The sequence below is a fragment of the Varroa jacobsoni genome, unplaced genomic scaffold (assembly GCF_002532875.2).
Source record: "Varroa jacobsoni isolate VJ856 unplaced genomic scaffold, vjacob_1.0 scaffold_928, whole genome shotgun sequence".
Taxonomy (NCBI): domain Eukaryota; kingdom Metazoa; phylum Arthropoda; class Arachnida; order Mesostigmata; family Varroidae; genus Varroa; species Varroa jacobsoni.
This window is the reverse complement of record NW_019213830.1, coordinates 154,366-174,299: the sequence shown is the minus strand read 5'-3', so window position 1 is coordinate 174,299 and position 19,934 is coordinate 154,366. Positions and strand designations below refer to the sequence as shown.

Genomic DNA, 19,934 nt, shown 5'->3' with positions numbered 1-19,934 from the left:
GTAACACAAGGCAAAACAGGAACGAAGTTCAAGGTCCTTCGTGGTTGCTACTCCTACTGGCTAGCATCGTGCATTTGGCAATGTGTGGATTTGGTTGAATAAGATTCATGTGTGAGCTCGTCAAAAAGCAACGGCTAGAAGCTTTTTGGTTCTTTACGTCGTTTTAAATTTACTGTTTATCATAGAGCAGTGCATATGACAAGCCTGGCACTGGATGCAGCCCGTCGGTCTGCCACGGAACAAAGCGCGCCCAAGACAAAAAGGCAGTCCATTTGAAATAGAAGAAATGCGACGACCGCGTCGTCGAGATTGAACGATAGAAAGCCCTAGAAAGCGACACTGCAGTAAATTGGCCTAGGCCACGGGACCACTCGACGATGAGTGCGACACAGGTCGCCTGGCAGATATAATCATCTAGAACACCCATGAGATGCTAATATATTTTTGGATGTTGGAGAGGTTAACTTTATGCATCGGTTTTTTCGTTTGAAGAACAAGTTAGAAGCTGAAGTGGGAATTGGAAATGAGCAAAACGACCGACATCTGATGTCACATTTGTCTGCACACGCCTTTGATGAAAGAGTATGAATAAAGTCGTTATCTTATTTAACTTTTTCTTTCAAAGTAGATGACACTAAATCTACCCTTTGTGATGAACAGGAAGCTAATCTCATGACGAGAAATGCCGGCAAGGAGTGCTGTCGTGGTAATCTGTTTCGGGTTCTTGGGTTTGTTTACTTCCGATTCAGGAAAATTCGCACGTAATCCTCTAAGGGCATACGAACTCATCACAGCCTCAGCCCTGTCACCCGTTCAGATGGATTGATATCAGCAAAACGCAAGCTTCGAGACGATGACTTGTCATTTTGTTGAAGTTTCTTTCCCTCGCTTTACTTTACAGACAATGTATCAAAGGAACAATTACGTCTGTTTGGAAAATTTCGATGGATCTTGCATCGAGCTTACAGGTGGCGAAAGGTTTTATATAAATGCTGTTCGTTTTCCTGACGGCCAGCCTTGTAGCCTGTTGACCAAAGCTTGTCTGACAGCTGCCGACCCTAGAATATTTTGTTTGCAGACTTGGAAAAATCTGTTTAATTGATGTTGGTCTACCGTACAGAATACAGATGAGCGTTAACGTTTTTTACGGTCGAACATCCATATTTTGCTGATATGAATATTTTTCAAGTTCTCTAAAGTTATCTGTTCGAAATAAATAAGCTGCCGTGCCAAATAGGCAAAAAAAAAACTGATGTTCAGTCGCTCAAGCGGAGAACGAGCGCACCTCGTTTCGAACGAACTGCGATTTGATGTTGACTCCAGCCGTTCGTTGTATCGTAATGCGTATTAGATGATACCTTGATAATCCGGCCGGTTCTTAGCGCCACGTTCAACGGGGAGATGAATGCAAAACAAAGGTTACATTTATAGTGATTTCATCGTTGTGCCGACCCATCTCAAGATGTTCTCTTGTAAACGGAACGTCGATTTAACTGTTTCCTCTTAACTATACAGAAGACGAGGTTCAGATGTCGTAATAACAACACTAGTTACGTGTTCTATTTAGTATATCGCTCATTGCCGTTGCTCCCTTTACAGGGATCTTATCGTTACCTTGCTGAATCAATCAACATGATGTCGTCAGTGAAAATTCCAGTATTATTATTGATCGTACTAAGATTTGGCTGCACCAACGTTCTGGTCATGCCATTGCACCACCTGCCACAGCAGTCATCCGCATGCGATCTTCATTCTGGATACCTAAGCGTTGCTTCGGTAGGATCTATGGCTAGCCTACGATTTTTCGAATCCTTTCGCCTCAAGCCAGCATTCGGTGTCGCAAACATACGAAAGGATAGCAAATACGAATAGAGAAAACGGTACTAATAGCAGCAAAGTGCTATTTGAATATGTAATATATGGACGCAGGACGTATCCTTCCTATTTTCCTTCGCTCTTTTCTTTGCAACGCTCGAATCTTTTAGATGTCTATTGCTAGTCCTGCACTGCTCCGGCAGCTACCGAATGCTAAGCGGTACCATGCTGTTTGATTCGACTGGCTTGATTACCTTAACCGGTCTTCGCTGGCTGGCATCGCTCGCTTGCTCTCCTTTACGCTGTGCGCTATAGGCAATACGTGTTGTCGGCGTACGTTCCCTTTACGGCGATCGTTGTCTATCGTTCTCCAGTCTCACCCGTTCTTTACTAGCCCATTGCTCGTAGGCTACGTCCACTCTCTCGCGGTAACAACCGGCGGCAAACTATCGCGCAGGCTTCCGCGATAACTATATATACATATTACGAGACGCGCACAGTTACCTATTGACGTGTGCCACGACGCGCGCCGCCACTCCCTCCGCAACTACCAGAATTAGCGTTACATAATAACATCATATGCAATAGATACATCTATAGCCGGCAAAGATAACGCCACAGCGGAAACGATGCGACCTGCTGCTATTGATACAGCCATCTTCGCCACTGCTGTCAATCAACGCCGAAACGGCCACGCACACCGCACATATTTAATAAGGCCGAACACTAGCCGTTCAATTGGAGGAATCCCTTCCATAGAAATAAACACTATCGGCTGATGAGTGGTAATAATTGCACGTACGAGATTTCACGTTAGTGGACTGTATATGGGAATATGTACATACGTAGTGTACTGCTGTTTTTGTGGCCGTCGAGCGAAAATTCTCGCCGTCCTATGGCTTTCGACATTTAATGACCGCGTCTATACCTAGTTATAAATTTTTCAGTTCTCTCTGAAGCTAGACTGGATTTTGTATACAGTAAAGCGATCCTTCTTAGACTGTTTTCTTCCAGCAAATTACGTTAACGATGAGCTACAAGGTTTTTTTGCAGATATGCCGTCATCGGCTGGCTGATCTCTCCAAACTCCTGTGTACTTTGACAGATCTGTTTCGTGAAAGGTGGACGGACAAATCTATGAATGGACCATGTACACTCTCCATTCATTAGCGAAAAGCTTGACAAGCAAATGCTGATTGTGCCACTCTATGACTTCCGTCAACGCAGTACTATTACCCATCGTTCTTATTATGAAGACTGTTATTACGGATATGGTCGTGGTCGTGGTTTTGATCCATATATCGACTTTTCTTTCATACTACAGTTTGCTCGTCGGATGGGGTCAATCTCTTGTATGTACATATTTATGTATGTTTGCTGCCACATACCATCGTCAACATCTTTGTTATCTTGAAGACAAGGCAGTCTTCGTCGATTTCTGATGTAGTGGTGACTTCACATTTATTCGGATCACTTACCAGATGCATATTACTGCTGTGTCCATCAGTGTCATGTTTTCCGTGTCTAGCAGAATAATGAGACTTTTCTCTCGATAAGCGCCGGTTAGGCTGCAACCGCTAATCGAATTAAGACTGCTGCATCTAAGAAAAATATCGCGTAAACCCCTTGTCCTTTTCACATAGGGCTATTCAAAAAAGAGCTGGCCGAATCGTTCAGAGTTTCCACTTTCGAAGATTGAATGGACGGTATAAGGAGCGCGCTGCGTCGTTTGGTCCAGGAGCAGGACTTCGGCTTAGATGCGCTCTAACTATTCTCCCTTAGTCTTTGCCACTTGGAACTTGAAGTGGACTAGCTTTGCGATAAGCCGACGAAGGTCAATATTACTACGACGTATTATAGTGACCTAGTTAGCTGGTTGACGGCACCAAGCAGGAAAAAATGTTTTTGACCACTTTCTATATTAAAACGGACAATGTCTGAACTACGAAAGACTGCCGCTAAAAACAACTTACATAGGGGCCATTTCGGTGGGCATATCGTTTGCTATATTGTCCGCCTTCTCCAGAAGCACACGCTTCTTCACGCTCGTTCCGTCTTGTCCGCAGGCCTTATGTGCAGTTTGCATGCACACTGTCTAGTCACACGCGCGCGTGTTAGAGGACTGCAAATCGAATTTACGCAGAAGCGTTGTAATCTTTAACAGAATATCATGCGCGCACCACTTACCGGGTGTGCGCTGGGAAAGATCATGGTCGACGGCTAGCTGATACACCGACCATCTGCGGTCTAACATTGGTTACAATGCAGATTACGTGGCTATGTCTGAGCTGTGGAAACGCATGAGGCGGGTATCCACAATGAAATCTGAGCAATGACTTTTGCGAGGTCAGAGGAAACATAATGGCCACAGGCTGGCGTGCGCGTCCATGCTCTCTATCGGCAGAACACAAGTCGATGGACTGCGTTTGTGTTTCTTTTCCATTCGAGGTCAAGCCTCTCTGTAGAGTGCTACAGGTTTCAGTGTTACAATCACTTAACAGCTCCAGGAGGTAGTGAACAAACCCCCGTCAGCTTTGCTGCAGGAGGACGTCATTTGTGGTCGAGCACTGTGGTTTGTCATGGCCAAGAAATTGGGCGATTAGCTGAGTCGACGGCACCAGCTTTAAAACAGCCATTTTTTATTATCGTTGTTACCTTCATGTAGTCCAATGTGATCACTCTTAGCGGAGAACTCTCTGAACGACCAGTCTTAGCAAATCTCTGACTGTATTATGTAATTACTAGCGTGAACAGAAGACTGTTATCACGAAATGCTCCTAGTGCTAGATATACATTCGAAAATACCGGCTGGCTGGACGGCCCGAAACAATACACTGACTTCCTTGTCGAAATGTCGCCAGACGAGATGTATATCGGGTCTTTGTTTCGCATCAAAACGTAGAAACGCTAGGAATATTCCATAGAAAGGACAAGAAAGATCAGGCGTAACATACTCCGGGGCATAGAAAACTTGCGAAGACAGACAGCCCGTATTTTATCAATGACACAATCGATGCCATCGACGTTACTGGCTATCCAAAACGGTTTGATGAGACCTGCTACCTTTTGTTTTTACAAGTGTTAGTCAATATTGCAATGTAAATGTCATAAGTCAGTTCGCGGAGTCGGAGGAAATAGTAGACAACGGCGCTGCTTCAGAGCAACTCAAGTTGAACATGTTATGTTTAATTGTTAGACTTCCGGAACGTCTGCTGCCCGAAGTATCTGACTTCATGGACCAGTTTTACCTCAGTAATGAAAATGGCCAAAATGAAAGTACACGGTAAGCCAATTCCGATAAGCTTCGAATTATAGGCTGTTAGTAAATGATGTCGTACGTAGAGTAGCGTAATGGTTGCTATTGAAACGACGCAGTGGCTAACTGTTTTTTCAAGGTAATGAAAAATCTAGTTTTTCAACGCTATTTCAAAATCCTCAAATTCTCTCAGCCTACCTACGGTTATGCTTGAGTTGGCACAGGAATATAATGGTATTCAGTGGACATTTTGGCGCTAGATTTGCCCCTAAAGCTTAAAGCCTCGGTAGATTTACTCACTAATTTCATAATTATCGATAATACAGCGGTCATGGATCCGCTACTTTGTGCACGTTACTTAAGAGATTTTTCTCGATATCGAAACGCCGTATTTTCATCGCACAGTCACCACAATTATCGCCACAAGTACGGATATATAATTTATGTAACGCTTGCACCCACTCGTTCCCTCCAAATCGAGCGGAAAAATGCTCCTCTGCAGCAGAAGTCTTACTACTATCGTTATCATGTCCTTTATGTTTGTTGTTGAGTGAACATATTTTTCAACGTACATAGATATGAATTTTTTCAAAAGGAAGTTGTCTGGGAAGGCCATTCGCTATTTTCACGCTGTAGAGGACCAAACAAATATGCTTTGTTGCTTAATTGTAAAAGCTACTTGTAAGTTTCGTTGACGGCCAAATAACAAGTTAACATTAACGAGGCTAACAGAATCGAGGATAACCAGTCAATTTGAGTTCATCCTTTAACTACCACAATTCGCGCACATGTAGCAGTGGTCAATAAACAACAGGCTGCTTTTTGCTTTTATACTAAAATTTCTTCGAAAGTTACTATTGCAAATCTAAACTTAAGGGTCTATGCGGAAAATGAAGGCTGTGCTTTTTTATGTCACACTGCCTAACCGCCAGCTAGGCTATCTGAATGCTGACGCGGATTGCAACTCTGTAGTACAATAACGCAACGGTTCTTCGATAGAATGAATAGTTATCGCTAACAGAGCTTCAGACAAATGAAAACAATTTTAGTAGAGGAAACTCTTTGTCCTTACGAGAAAATCATTGCGTGTCAGGTTGATGTCAGGCAGTGACTCTCTAGGCAACAAACCTTATAGGCCCATTGGATTATTCGCGGGTCTTCTGTACAGTAATACAAATTAGTTGGCCCCACAGGCTGGACTCTACTCGGCGCATGTAGTCGTAAGCGTAACCTCGAAAGCACCTAGTATCTTCGGAGACCCGTATTGCCTTTTCTCGTTTCTATCAAAAGCGACTTACGGTTAGCAGTCGCTATTTCAAACACTTATTGCAAACCAGTAATAGATAAGGTAGGTAGAAAGCGAGCGCATCTTAAGTCGCCGATACTGCGTAAACCTGATGGAATGATCAACGGCGGTATCGGAGCAAAAACTTGAAACATTTAAGTACGTTATAAAAAATCACCACTCATTTACAGCCGGAACCTATTGATACTACGAAACTTGGAAAAAGCAGTGTTTGAAATGGAGATTCTACTTTTTACACAGCTTCATATTTTCCGAAGGGTCGTTTACAAAGCTAATGCTTTGATAAGATTCAATCAAACATTTGGTAGTTTGATACTTATAGCAAAAGGTTGGGAAACTAGATCTTTGCTCTCGGCAGAAATACATCCGGGTCACATTAGGATATTCCGCGTCTGTATGTGAGGGAACACACTATATTGCAGCAGTAGCATTATTATACATACAAACATTAGACAGAACACTTTTTCACTAATTTCGAAATTTACGTATGATGCACTAACCTGACTATAGGCGTATTTTCATCAGCTTCATGCGAGCCGACTACCCCTTTAAAGCTTTTGCCGGGAGGTTGAAAAAGGCCAGGTGTTAAGTTCTGGTGGGCTCCTCGATGTATAAGTGTGCCAACCTCCGATGAGATAGTGTCATCGTTGTTCTGTACGTGCTCCAGCCGCCGGCCAATCAACTGTTGCCAGTCTCGTTCATTAGACTCCCGGCCGAAGCCATCCTGAACGCCGGTCTCCCCCTTTTGCATCTCGTTAGTGGCCCCGCGGCCTCCGCCGCGCTCCGAAAATACAGAGCACCCGCTACTCGTACTGACGAGTTAGTCCCATCGAAACAGAACACGCAAGCGTCGACGGGGTATCCACGAGGACGGTTTGAGGTGGGTATAAAAAAGTTCACACCAGTGGGTTTTTTTTTGGTCAAATCCCAATAAATCCAGTAACACAACACGTTGGCACCATACACCGTTATTGGGGTAATAGCAGGCGACAAAAGGTTCGAAGAAACGAAGCATGAAATAGGAAACACAAGCGAATGCATATATACATCGTTAAATTCACTATCTATCTCTGACCTTATTAGATAGGACAGACTTAGTAAAACCCTAAATAACAAGTAATTTCATAATGGAATATTAATTAAAGAAAGGACAGATAGCTATAGCTAACATTTTAATAAAGTGATCATCGCCACACACCGTTAGACACAGGCAGTGTAATTCATTCTTTGCCTAGGCGATCATCACTAAAAGAAGTAGATTAGCGTTGGCGAACTTTTCTCACTGAGTTCGCAAAAAGGCCCGGTCAGTAGATTTCGCCGACATTTTATTACACCGATAATCCCTTTGTAAGATCTATCGAGAATTAACTGAGAGATAGAAAGTTTAATAACGTCGTACAGGAAAAATTTAGGAAGGAAGGCTTTTTTTATACGCTATGGAAGAACGTTAAGAAGCGATAAAATATGTACCATGTCCTTGTCCAAAGATTGCTATGGCGTCGTTCGACGATCGAATAGTTTGTTATAGTTTATTCGAGTACGATAGTTTAGGCCTAAAATTGTCTTGTTTCAGGCCAAAAATTGGCGTTGCTAGTTCTTTCTGAGCTGCTCGGAAACGTGTCGTCGATGTTTGTGGCTCGTCCCTTTAGCACAGCTGCTACTTTACCTGTTGCTAACTGAAAGGTACTAGTAGCGCAGCGTCGGGACACACGGAATCGTTGTTTAGTATTTTACAGATATTTACAGGCACAAGGTTTTCGTAGCCATGTCGGTAATGTAATACCTTGACGGATTATCAGCGTGCATTATGTTACGTGACCCGATTGGCGTTATAGCCGACCAAGCAACTTTTGTCTGTTTTCTTTATTTAGCAAATTAGTGCCTAAAATAAGAACGATGTCATTTAAACGTTTAACTTGAAATAAGTTAATTCCTTTCAGGCCGTCTCACTGAATAACCCTTAGTCACTCTATGCTCGTATGTCCATGGATCACTAGCCAACATTACAGGCCATAAATTGTTATGGCAATTTACCGTTAATGCTAAATACCATTATCGTTCAGGCGTTTCTCATTCAAATCGATCGTAGAAGGTGCAAATGATAAATAATTACCTTACATTATTAAATCCTCGCTTGCTTTTCTATTGAATCCACCATCTAGCCTAGCAAGCAACCTAATTATAACCTTACGAGATTATCGGTAGCGGCAAAACCTGTCGACTGTAAACGCGCTCATCTTCAGTTACCTTTGCAAGGGCGGAACATTGCAGTAACGTTGCCCCCTCCGTCGACAAACTGTCGTACATGAAATCAACTATGATCATTACCATTAGACAACACTTCTGTACCCGGATCACGCTGCCAGGGATGCTGGCCTTGAAACAACACATGTCGAACCACCGTTGAAAGTGGAGCAGTGGAAAACCGCACCACCTTCCGGCGCCTGACAGATCGTCGGAGCACAGATGGAACATCAGCCTGGATATACTAACGGATCCCAGCTATTATTGGAAAAATCAGCTAAACCGTGATTTTATCTAACAATATTGAAATTACGACAATACCGATATATATTCTTCGTCGATTTATAGAAATTATGGTACTGCTTGTTGTACATTACCGATACTTTCGTAATGTATCTGAATAGACATCACATGTTCTAGGCACTTTAGTCCTAAACGACAACCCAAAGAAATTTAATGATTCGTCCGTCCAAAAAATGACGATAATTGGTTTATATGCATCCAGATAAGGCGATACGATATCTGCAGAAATTTACTAAGCACTGTTCTAATATTATTCGCGTACCATTCTGTTTTGGTCGTTACGAAGCGAGCAAGGCACGAAAACTTCTCAACTCACCAACCAACCAACTAACTACCTACTCCCCTTTTTCAAGGAAATACAAACTGGTAAAATAGCAATCATTCAATATTTAATTAGGGAGGTTCCAAAATAATATGCCGTTATTAGCTGATCGAGGCACTAGGTTTCGGTGTTCCACATAGGGACGATACGTAAGACAGATTGAAAAGCACGAAGCGCCAGTTGTCGTTGACCAGCGAGCACGAGATGTTCTATTCGATGTTTCTTGCTGTTCGCATGTGCTTCTGTTGTTCTCCCAATGTTAATTTTCAAATCAGTGGAGCGTCGTTTCTTGCGCATTCATACCAGTTGTACGCAGTAATCGCAGTTTACGGGATACAATCATTTCTCTTTTGTAGAAGACGCAGGTCGAGCCAGCCAAAGCAAATGAGATGTATAGATCTGTGCTGAAAACCTGTGAGATTGCATCGAGTACACTTGAAGCACAGCTGCCTGCCTGCAACGGACGCTCCAAGCAAAATCCCTAGTCGCAGCTGCTGTGGCCAGCGATAGGGGCTTGTTAGATCAGCTACGTTTTATCATTAAAGCTGCGAACTATTACGGATCAAAGAGGTCGCCCTCTGCCAGTATTACCATTTACTATCGCTAAGTTTGTTAGCGAGCTGGCTAGCTGGATGCTGAATATCGTAATAATATAATAATGTCGCAAACAGGGCATCCGAATACCAAACAACGAGCATGTATCTATGAGTACATAGCATTGATATGATTTATATGTTACAGTGACTAGGAAATCGATTTCAAAACGCTGAAAGCATTCCTATAATGTGCGATAACTTTGGGACGGGTATGTCCCTTATAAACGACCATAACGGACCGGTCTCCTACACACTCAGCCCCATGGTGGCGGGGTTTTCCTCGCTCCAAATATCGACAATGGATCATTTACATTGGACGAAGAACATTTCGAACTCAGCTCCGATACTTCCTTTAGACATCGTCTTCACGGCCACTTCACGGCGAAAATCCTATCGGGTATACGCGCTGGCAGTGTAACAACGATAGTCCAGTCTAAACGGATTCGCGCGATGTGTCCATATGAACGGTATCTATCAAACCCAGTGCAGACAGGCTTCTATTGGACTATTTTCACTCATTTCAGCTGTCCGCGGCTGCACCGAGTTGATGAGGGAGGGATGAAATTGTTACCAAGTGTTTAAATAGAGCGTCAAAGATAAAATCCATGAAAAAGAGGGAGTAAATTTATTAAGCGACCAAAAACAATTACCGGGAGACCGGACAGAAGGTCGTTTGAATTAAATTGAATTATAAAAATCGTGTTTTCATGGTGTGAAATGTCGCACTTGCTGGGTGACAGCGCTAAAAATAATAAATTGACCAGCCAACCAGCGGTGGTATCCTATGAGCGTGCAAATGTGAGAAAACCGTGTCTTTTTGCCATTAAACACACGCTGTAAATATATTCAACAGATATGCATTATTGAAGATAGATACGGGACGACAGTAATCGACCCAAACCACCTTTCTACCCGCGAAAGCACAGTTTGCTTCGTCCGTTGCTATTGCGGATTGAGCTATCACAATGGAGTTCTCGTCGTGGTGACGGATGGACGTTTAATGGATGATTCCAATGATTACCTCGAGACTCATCTATCTCCTGCCATGTGTCAAAGGGGTCAGAAAGATTTGCTAATCGCAAAAGGCAACTACTTAGCTTGATAGGTATGGTCCTTGTTCGCTGATATTGCGGATATTAATTGTGATACAAGAAAGCTTCCCGAACGAGGTGTTGACGATTTTTCTGCCAGGCTGTTCGTGTATTTTTTCCTTATTATGTTCCCAGGTCCTGTTATTCTATTCGGATGTTATATGAAGCTGTAATAGATTTATTTCACTTTGGCTTGTATAGGTCAAGTTCCGTTAGCGTACAACACGAGGTCCGCGTACGAGCTAAATCTAGCGAGTGATATTTCTTCGTTTGTTAATCTACACACAATTCTATACATTTATGGTAGAGTTAGCCTTAAATCTGAAACAAACGTGATACGCGCACTTTTTTTTTGGTCTATCGAAATTAAAGGTAGATTGCTTGCACCCAGCTTTAAACGTTGAGGTGATTAAATGAGCGGATCTGGAACAGGCAGAATATATTTCTTCTAAAATTATATATGGTAATCGGGCGTATCTTTGACGGTGAGTTCCGCCTAGACTTAGCAAATGAAGCGGAATCTCAATCACTGCATGTGTTTGCATAGCCTCTTTCAACTGCCGGAAGCGGGATTAGTTCGCGGAGCGTCAAAAGGCCTGTTATACAGCGTTTCACTGAACTCATAATGGCGTTCTTCAGTTGATGCCCCCTCCCTCGGATAAGAATCATCGACCCACTCATTTTCATAAACTATTTGTCACGAGGATAAACACTAACTTTCACTCGTCTCTCGATGACTACAATATTCAATCATATAGCCCCGTCACGGTGATTGCGTGTACCCTATGCGGCCACAGCCAACCCAATGTCTAGAAAGAGCATTACTGCAAATAAAACAGTCTCAAAAATGTCCTCTATTGTCTTGAAGCGCCACTCGCAAGACTTATACAATTTATAGCTGCTTATACTGTTACAAAAGACATTTTCTATAGTATCATAAATGGCAGCCTGCTTTGTTTCATTTGTGAATTTGATGGCTTGATACTAGATGGCCTGCTTATATAGAGCGTCAGGGAACAGAGTGTCAAGCGTATAAAGATGAAGATCGAATTACTAGCTCCGAATCTATTTCACTGCTATCAGCGATAATTGGTTGTGCCAGCAACGCCGCCATTACTTGGGCAATGTGAAACTAGCCTCGAGGCGTTCACATCGAATAACGTGAAGACTCGCTGAACGTGAAGATGTGTATCATACAGCAGGTGACGATTAACAAGCTGACAGGCAACTCCTACCGCTTTGATGATGTCACCGACGCAGGGCGGCATAGCGCGAAGACAACACAACACAGATAACCAACCGGCCGGCCACGCCGACACGCGATGTTTTCTACAGATCAACGCTGCCAGTGCTCTTAACAGAGACCGGATCGATTTGCTAAACGATCCTGCTACAAGCTGGCAAGTATATCTCTCCAACAGGAGGGCGGGAAGCGAATCAAGCATCGAGCGGTGACCATACGATCAGCGACTAGCAAGCGGCCACTCGAAAAGGAAGCTCTCAACGAAAAAGAGGTCTTACATCCTCCACTGCTCAATGTGTATGTGTGACTGCGTGCTTAGAGTACCGTAATGTGTACGGTCGTCTGTACATCTCTGTGTGTGCGTGCGTGAGTTACGTGTGTGACTTGCGTGTCTAGCTATCGATATAAATAGAAACCCCAATATCGTTAATAGCCCACGACGAAAATATGGACTTTAAAAGGGGGAAAGGCGAGGGTTTATAGACTGTGAGCGTGCGTGCGTGTGTGTGTGTGTATCTGTTTGTTTGTAAAACAGCTTGTAATAACAAGCGCGGCACGTGCACTACGTGTCGTGAGCATCCAGCAGGTTTTGCAGGAAACAAAATATAACAGTGGACCGTAGATTGATCGCAGCTGATCGCCGAGTAACTTACCGTATGCGAGTCTAGGTTTAATCTGTTATTTAAGTGTTGGACCTTAATCATAATACTTCTTATAAGTAAATCGACATAATAGCCCCTTATCTGCGCAAAGAGAGGGCAAATGCAATGATACATAAGTAGTGTCTTCATCGTCTTCAAATAAAGCTCAGATTTGGGAAGACTAAATTATCCGCAATTAATGACACAGTGTAAAGGTTGAACGCATATTGGTGATAGATTTATCTTATTAGTAATAATTATTGGAACTTCCATATATGAAAGCCTCCATGGCTACTCCCGCAAAACAGTATATCTACTTTAAAACATCGTTTTTCTTTGTTTCTCATAGTATCTGTTTGTAGAGCCAGTCTGCAGGAGACTTACAAATGGTCGTACATATATCGCAAATGTATAATCGCATCTCTTTGGCCTTCGATCTGAGTACCGTTCATGGCTTATCAAGCGTTTTTCTACGGTGCTAACTGTTTCTCTGTAAACTGTAATCTGTTTGAATAATTAAAATCGACTTATTTAAATAAGCTTGCTAAGGTATTTTACCGAATCCATCAGATCTAAGAGCTTTGTTTAATCCTATTCACCCAACATGTGTATGTATTAGAATTGGATCTTACATAGAACAAGTACATTATCTTTGCTTTGTACGTGGTGGAAGAGGGATTGCGCCCAGCCGTAGTGCTATAGCGAAACAAGTTCTGGGTACGGTACATTGCACCAGAGATGAATTTATATAGGATATATACAGGATAACAGGGTTGAAATCAATAAGTTTTTCCAATATCCCGAACCCGTAAAGACTCTCCATTCCAACAGCAGGGTCCGTTGACAAGTTCCTGCGACTGTGCCAGTGCTCTCTAGTAAAAATTACAGAGTTCAAACGCAGTATCAAACAGAGATTGGTAACTACGATAAGTTGTAAAATTTGAAAAAAAACAACAACGACATATTTCAACTCCACTTTCGTTGCTTAACGTCAACTCATTTCATTATTAGTTTGCTTAACTTCAGCAATGGCTTCAAAAACATCATGAAGCTCTTCAGGACAAATACACCACCAGCTTTAACCAGAACAGGTTCTACAGCCTCTACTATCACCTTTTACACAAGGAGCCTCTAAAAAGCAATACCCATTTGAAGGTTACATAGGTCATGTCGCGAGCCAACAGTCACGTTTAATCCAGTTAACGAACTGTCGTCATCGTTTCGTTTTCTATAGGTATATGCAAAACGAGCCATGAATCCAGATACATAGAGACAATGTCTCAGCTTCTACCGCATTCTCTCTTTCGACAGGGTGGAAACTGCGTCTCGAATAGACCCGCCGCGGAGGGTGCCATGCATAAAGCGTGTTTTTTTTTCCCCTTTAATCAGGTCGTGTGCCAGTTTCTTAATTCAGATTTAGTTTCAACAAAAATTCATCTGCTTTAGCATTATTGAGTGCCGCTGACGCTCAGCACTGATCCCTTTGCTCCTTCAAATTTTTCGGGATCATTCAGCTACGTATTTCGAAATTCTTCTAGTCTTTTTCTTATTATTTCTGGCAGATAGTCATAGTAATAATGATGACAATAATAATTTTAAGATCGTAATAACAGCAACAGATCTATTAGCAACGATGAATCGGTTTTTTACATAGTTACTCGGCGAATATATGATACATTTTTCGTTTCAACTGTTTATACTTTAAGTAAACATAAAAAGTTTCCTTTTACATGTGGTACGGTCGTCTCAATCTTGACTGGATTGACTACCGATCAACACGCAATCGAACCGAAGGATCTTCAACAACTGTTAGCCACCCGTCTAACTAGATCGAACGATATGCGCTACTCAACGAGTCCCTTATGGAAAACGTCCAACGACATTCAAACACTCTACCAACGCCGATTAAGGCGGAAAAGACTAAAAACTGCTCCCGTCCGGTAAGGAGATACAATGTGTTTTCAATCTACAACATATCTTCACAGACTTCCTCGTCTTTATGAATTTCAGCATTTATTTATTCGATTAGAGCTATTACTATAAACTGAATCAAGGTCCGTGATGACAAACATCTAGGTAGTCTACTTCAGAAGAAAAAACAGTTGAAGGACTGTATACAACTTAATGCAACAAAAATTCTGGATGGAACTAAAATTGTAACTTAATATAATAATCTATATATTCTGTAGAATAGACGAACATTGTAACATTAGAGTGCTTTCAATAATGCTACCCCGGTCATACTTAGAGACATTCCTAGCAAACAACGTAATATAGCGCTTCATTTTAAGACAGAAGGTAAATCTACCTAATGCTAACTGGTTTTACGTTTTTCGATGACCAAACTAGCAGGTCAAATACAGGCCACGACACTGTCCGACAGTTGGCAGCTCTGACCCGAGTCAACGAGCAATCACCAAAACAATAAAACGCAAAAGATCCAACCACATCCAATTCATCTCCGTACCTGGCTTTAGCTTCCATGTTCCTCGCGTCGACCGGGCAGGCATCGCTGCCACTGCCACCACTAGTGGCTTTCCATGGGCCTGTGGGCAGTCGACAGTTCCATCTCTGCTGTTGCTAAGGTGCAGTCTGGCTAACGACAGGCGATCGATAATCTAGTACGGCAACGCGCTGCTCTATGCTTGATCATGCCGTTCATATTATAACCAGTGCTAGCAACTGTACATCGACGCCATCGACCTCCTATACGTGCCCTGGTCTACACCATGGCCCCTGCGGAAACTGGCCAGGTACATCGTCGTCGATACTGCTGCCGCAGGTCATAATAACGGAATTGATCGTTGAGACTATTTCATTCTCACGTACGGCAGCCCGCAACAGCTCGCCGTAGTTCGCGAGGCCCGAGGAAGGCCTTGGTTTTGGCCAAGCTATACACAGGCAGAAACACATAAGAAGTGAGTGTCTTTCGAAGCTGTGTATCACAAAGAGATCTCAGTTACTTTAATACCTCAAAGACGGTTTTATGCAAGAATTAGGTTAACCTGTAACGCTCAGCTTAGGTGTCATGGGTATCCATAAGCAATAACGCGATCAATATTTCGAGGACATCTTTCGACGTCCGATCAATAATAATCCGATCTGACAAATAACGTTATTTTTTATGTAACGTGGAAACAAAGCAACGGAGTGCTATGAAGACAGGTCTTATGACTGTGCTGCTGTGATGTGTTGTGATAATAATCTGCAATTACTGTTCTAAGAGAGAGAGAATGATAAGAATATTATAGAATATTGGCATAAATACCTGCATCTGTCCTGTTACCGGTTTCGAGCACAAAAACTAGAAAATTTTTAAGACATATTTTTTCTTGACGCCAGACGCCATTATAAGTTCACCGTAATCTTTGAAACCTCTCTGTTCCCCCCAAGTCCCAGGTCACCAGATAAATTCTTATTTCCAGCCAGCGTCTTCAAGTAGGGTTCTGCCTTCTCAGCGCGTAGCAACCTCTGATAGAACAGGTTCACCCTTACATAGAAAACGTGCTTAATTTCGTAAAAAAACTCGAACATATCCTTCGAAGAGAATATCCTCGAATAATACGAGTGCGTAACTCCTGAATATGCAATCAAAAAGAACAGTCCGTTACAATGCACTTTACCCTGAATCGCATCTCACTTTGAAACTGATGACGCTTTGGATTCTGAAAGGGGAATTCCTGCACCAGTTGTCACGTACACAGTATCGGTTCATCACGCGTCCTGCAGTGCAACTTCGTGTTGTATAAACTGATTTATTTGCAGGACTTTTAGAACGCCACCGACTTATCGCAAGATCTGTTTGTTCTTATAGACATTCTTCTCATCTCTCGGCTTCCCATAATCGATTGCAAATATCGTGGTATTATGCTTTCATTACCACCGGCAAGCACACTGTTACAAGCACATAAACGCACTTAATTGACCCAAAAACCAACATATCTCTATTTTATTTACTAGTAGACAGCAAATGGCCCGAATTGCTTATCCGCGGCCCACAAAACGTACTTCTAGGTAGCGACTGAACAGATTACGTGACATCATAAACCCTTGTTTCTAGCCTAATAAGGGCAAAAGAAAAGCTATATCTTTTTCGACCCCTGTGGACAATTTGATAGACCGTTATTGGTATATATATATATATATATATATATCATATTTACCGATGTTTCATGATCCGATGTGCCTTTGTCGAAGAACATGTTAACCATCAATTTGAATCCTCCTAGTAAGCCGTCCTAAGTACGTACTTAGCCTTCTGGTTACCGCTGATTTTAAAGCCCCTGCTGTTATGCAAGCTCTTAAATGCATCCCGTAAGCCAATGTAATGTAAGAATCTTCATTTAAGAAGTGCACTCGGCATTCGGTGCCAGAGAACTGCCCGTGCAAGAGCCTTCGGGTGAGTACCATGTCTATCGGGTATACACCGAAACGGTACTGTCCTATTTGTCAAGCCAGCCTCAAAGAAGCCAAGACATTATTTGATAGCCTAGCAACCTTAAATGTGTACCCTAGTAAATTTCCTTTGTTTAAATTGAATGAAATTGCTTGACATGTTAACTGGTGGACTAGCAAATGGGTCTATCTAACGCCAATGGCCAATGTGGGCATGCGAGCCAAAATTTGATAAGGCGGGTGCGTGTACATAGTTTCTATGTAAGGATAAGTCTTAAAAATAGAAAGTACTAAAATACATTGAGGATAGAAAAATATCAGCCGTTTTTAGGGCAAAATTGGCATTTTTCAATAGTAATTCGGATGACTTTTTACCACGATTATTTTAGAACTTCCGAGGTATATGGGCTAACGAGTGTGAAATATGATTTTTGCGTTATTTCATTGAAACTAAATTAACACTGTCAAGAAAGTTCTGCAGAAACCTAAACGGACGATAGTCAGATGGTGCAAGATGGAAACTATATGGCGGACGCATTGAAATTTCCCATGATTTAAATTTTTGCCGAGTAGCTAGATGAGTGTGTGGTCTGGCACTGTTATGGCAAAAGACGACGTTTTACCTATTCATTAATTTTTGTTTACCAAATTGTTGTAATCTTATTAATCGTTACTAGTAGAGGTCTACCGCAATTGTCTTGCCCGGCCGAAGCAGTGATTCCTTTTCAATTCACTAAGCACATAACGTTACGTTATTTGATTTCAGTCCGCGTTTTTCTGCAGATTCCCCTCTACACATTTATGTATGTAATCTATTTTTCATCACCCGTGATAACCTGCTTAAAAAAAGGGCGCGATTTCATCATGTTTCAGTTCAAGTTTTGCAGGGAAAGACGATCGAGTAATCATCCTTCTTTTTGCTATTTGATGATCGATGTTTAGTTCCTTGACGATGTCGTGTCTACTCACGCGCTCGTCTTGCTCAACTTCCGTAATTTCATCAAGCTGTTCCTGCAGTTGGTCAACCACGGCTACTACGGAGTAACATATTTCACACTGAAGTTTCCGCAACGCGGCAGAACTACTTTTAGGCCCGTTTTCTTTTTTCACAATACATCGTGTCGGTAAACAGTCCTTAGTTTTCTTTTAGGGCTCTGGGCAGTATTTGTGCCTTTATGGTAACAAAATCGAAAAATTTCATACACCTTCAGAGCGCTTCGTTTCAACAATCCTAGCGTCTGCAGAGCTCAAACGAACTCCTGCGAACGCCACCAAGGCCGTCGCGACGCGACTCACGCAATCTGAGATACGTAACCTTTAAAGCTGTCTAGCTACAAAAATGGTCAATAGTTTTTTGACAAAGCAACATTTTAATACTAAATGTTTGTACGAACTAAGAAAAACACAAGCAAATATCTAGGAAAATTCGGTTAGCTTCGAACATTATAATGACAAGTGCCGCTTTTGCTTGTGCTATACAGGACTGAATGTTGTTCTCCTGTCACTCAACCAATTCACTGCTTCGTTTACGAACCTAAATTATATTCAATAGATTTTTTCTAATGGCATTAGTTCTCAATAGTCTTTATCAATCGTCGACAGATCAAGTCACTTTGAATCCCGTCGAGTTTTCGAAATGGGCTACACCCATTTTTAAGGCCGAAAACGATCTGTTCTCAATTTTAGCTGTGCGAAAACGGACCTATTATCCCTGGGTCGAAATTTGTATGTTCCTAGTTTCGAACGGCTAGTCTACTACGGCTTTGGCCTGTTTATCGGCAAGTGGGGTGCGTGAACCCTCTTAGCTGGTATCTGTCATAACGCATTATACATTATATGACACTGTGATGTTTTTGTTGAAGCCGAGGAAATGATCTGTTTGTCGTCAGTTTTGCAATTAATGACGATTCTGCCTTGTGTGTGTATATTATTTGTATTTTTGTGAATGTTGGATGGTCCATGAAATATCTATGCCTATCTCCTTTGCTGTATTGCGATAGCCGCTAGCAATTGCGTACGGAATAAATGTTCTGTTTATCTGTATTGGAAAACTCTGCACAATGGATTTCGAATAAAGTATCGAGGATGTCTCGTCAATGCTCAAGCTTGCAGATGCTCAAAGAACGAGGTACGGGTGCATTTTAATTGAGCGCAAAACATCGTTTTGCCTGACACATTTCATCAATATCATCTCTATGATCTAATGGGCGTGCATAGAAGATAAGCTCTAAAGCGCCATAACATTCACAGCAAGACCGCGAAATTCGAACCTTGGTTTAAACAAGCTGAGCAAGAAAAATATTCTTTTTTAGCTAGGGTTCATTGACCAAGGAAAAGATTTCGGCTTTGCCTAGAACAGGGCACATGTGCAAGACCTGTAACCGCGAAACGGTTCTTCTCCAAAGCCGCATCATAGGATACATTTTTCCTCTTTTAGCAGTTCTAACGAGCATTTCTTATTGATTGGCTCTCAAGTCTTAATTTGATAAAACATCATATTTCCACAAGCTTTACCATTCATCATCATCACTATTGATATTGACAGGCACAAACCAGCCGAATATAAGATTGTTTTGTATGTAATTTTCATCATTACTGGTAGTTTGCTGCTTGTTGTTTTATTTTACGACACGCAACCTGCGTACGAGGCAAAATAATAAGCTATTTACCCTATTTAAGTGTAACGTATCTTGTAGATAACTTACTGACTAGAGTTAAATCA

The 19,934-nt window shown here is 42.1% G+C and overlaps 1 protein-coding gene across 1 annotated transcript in view; it reads right to left on the bottom strand.

The window, feature by feature from the left end:
• Positions 1–19,934, bottom strand: part of LOC111265060 (G protein-activated inward rectifier potassium channel 3) — a 37,750-nt gene that overhangs the window by 14,646 nt on the left and 3,170 nt on the right. Inside the window, exon 2 of the mRNA XM_022841403.2 lies at positions 6,878–7,189. Within this exon, the coding sequence (XP_022697138.1) occupies positions 6,878–7,128 (251 nt within the window). The 5' untranslated portion in view covers positions 7,129–7,189. The remainder of the gene's footprint in view (positions 1–6,877; positions 7,190–19,934) is intronic.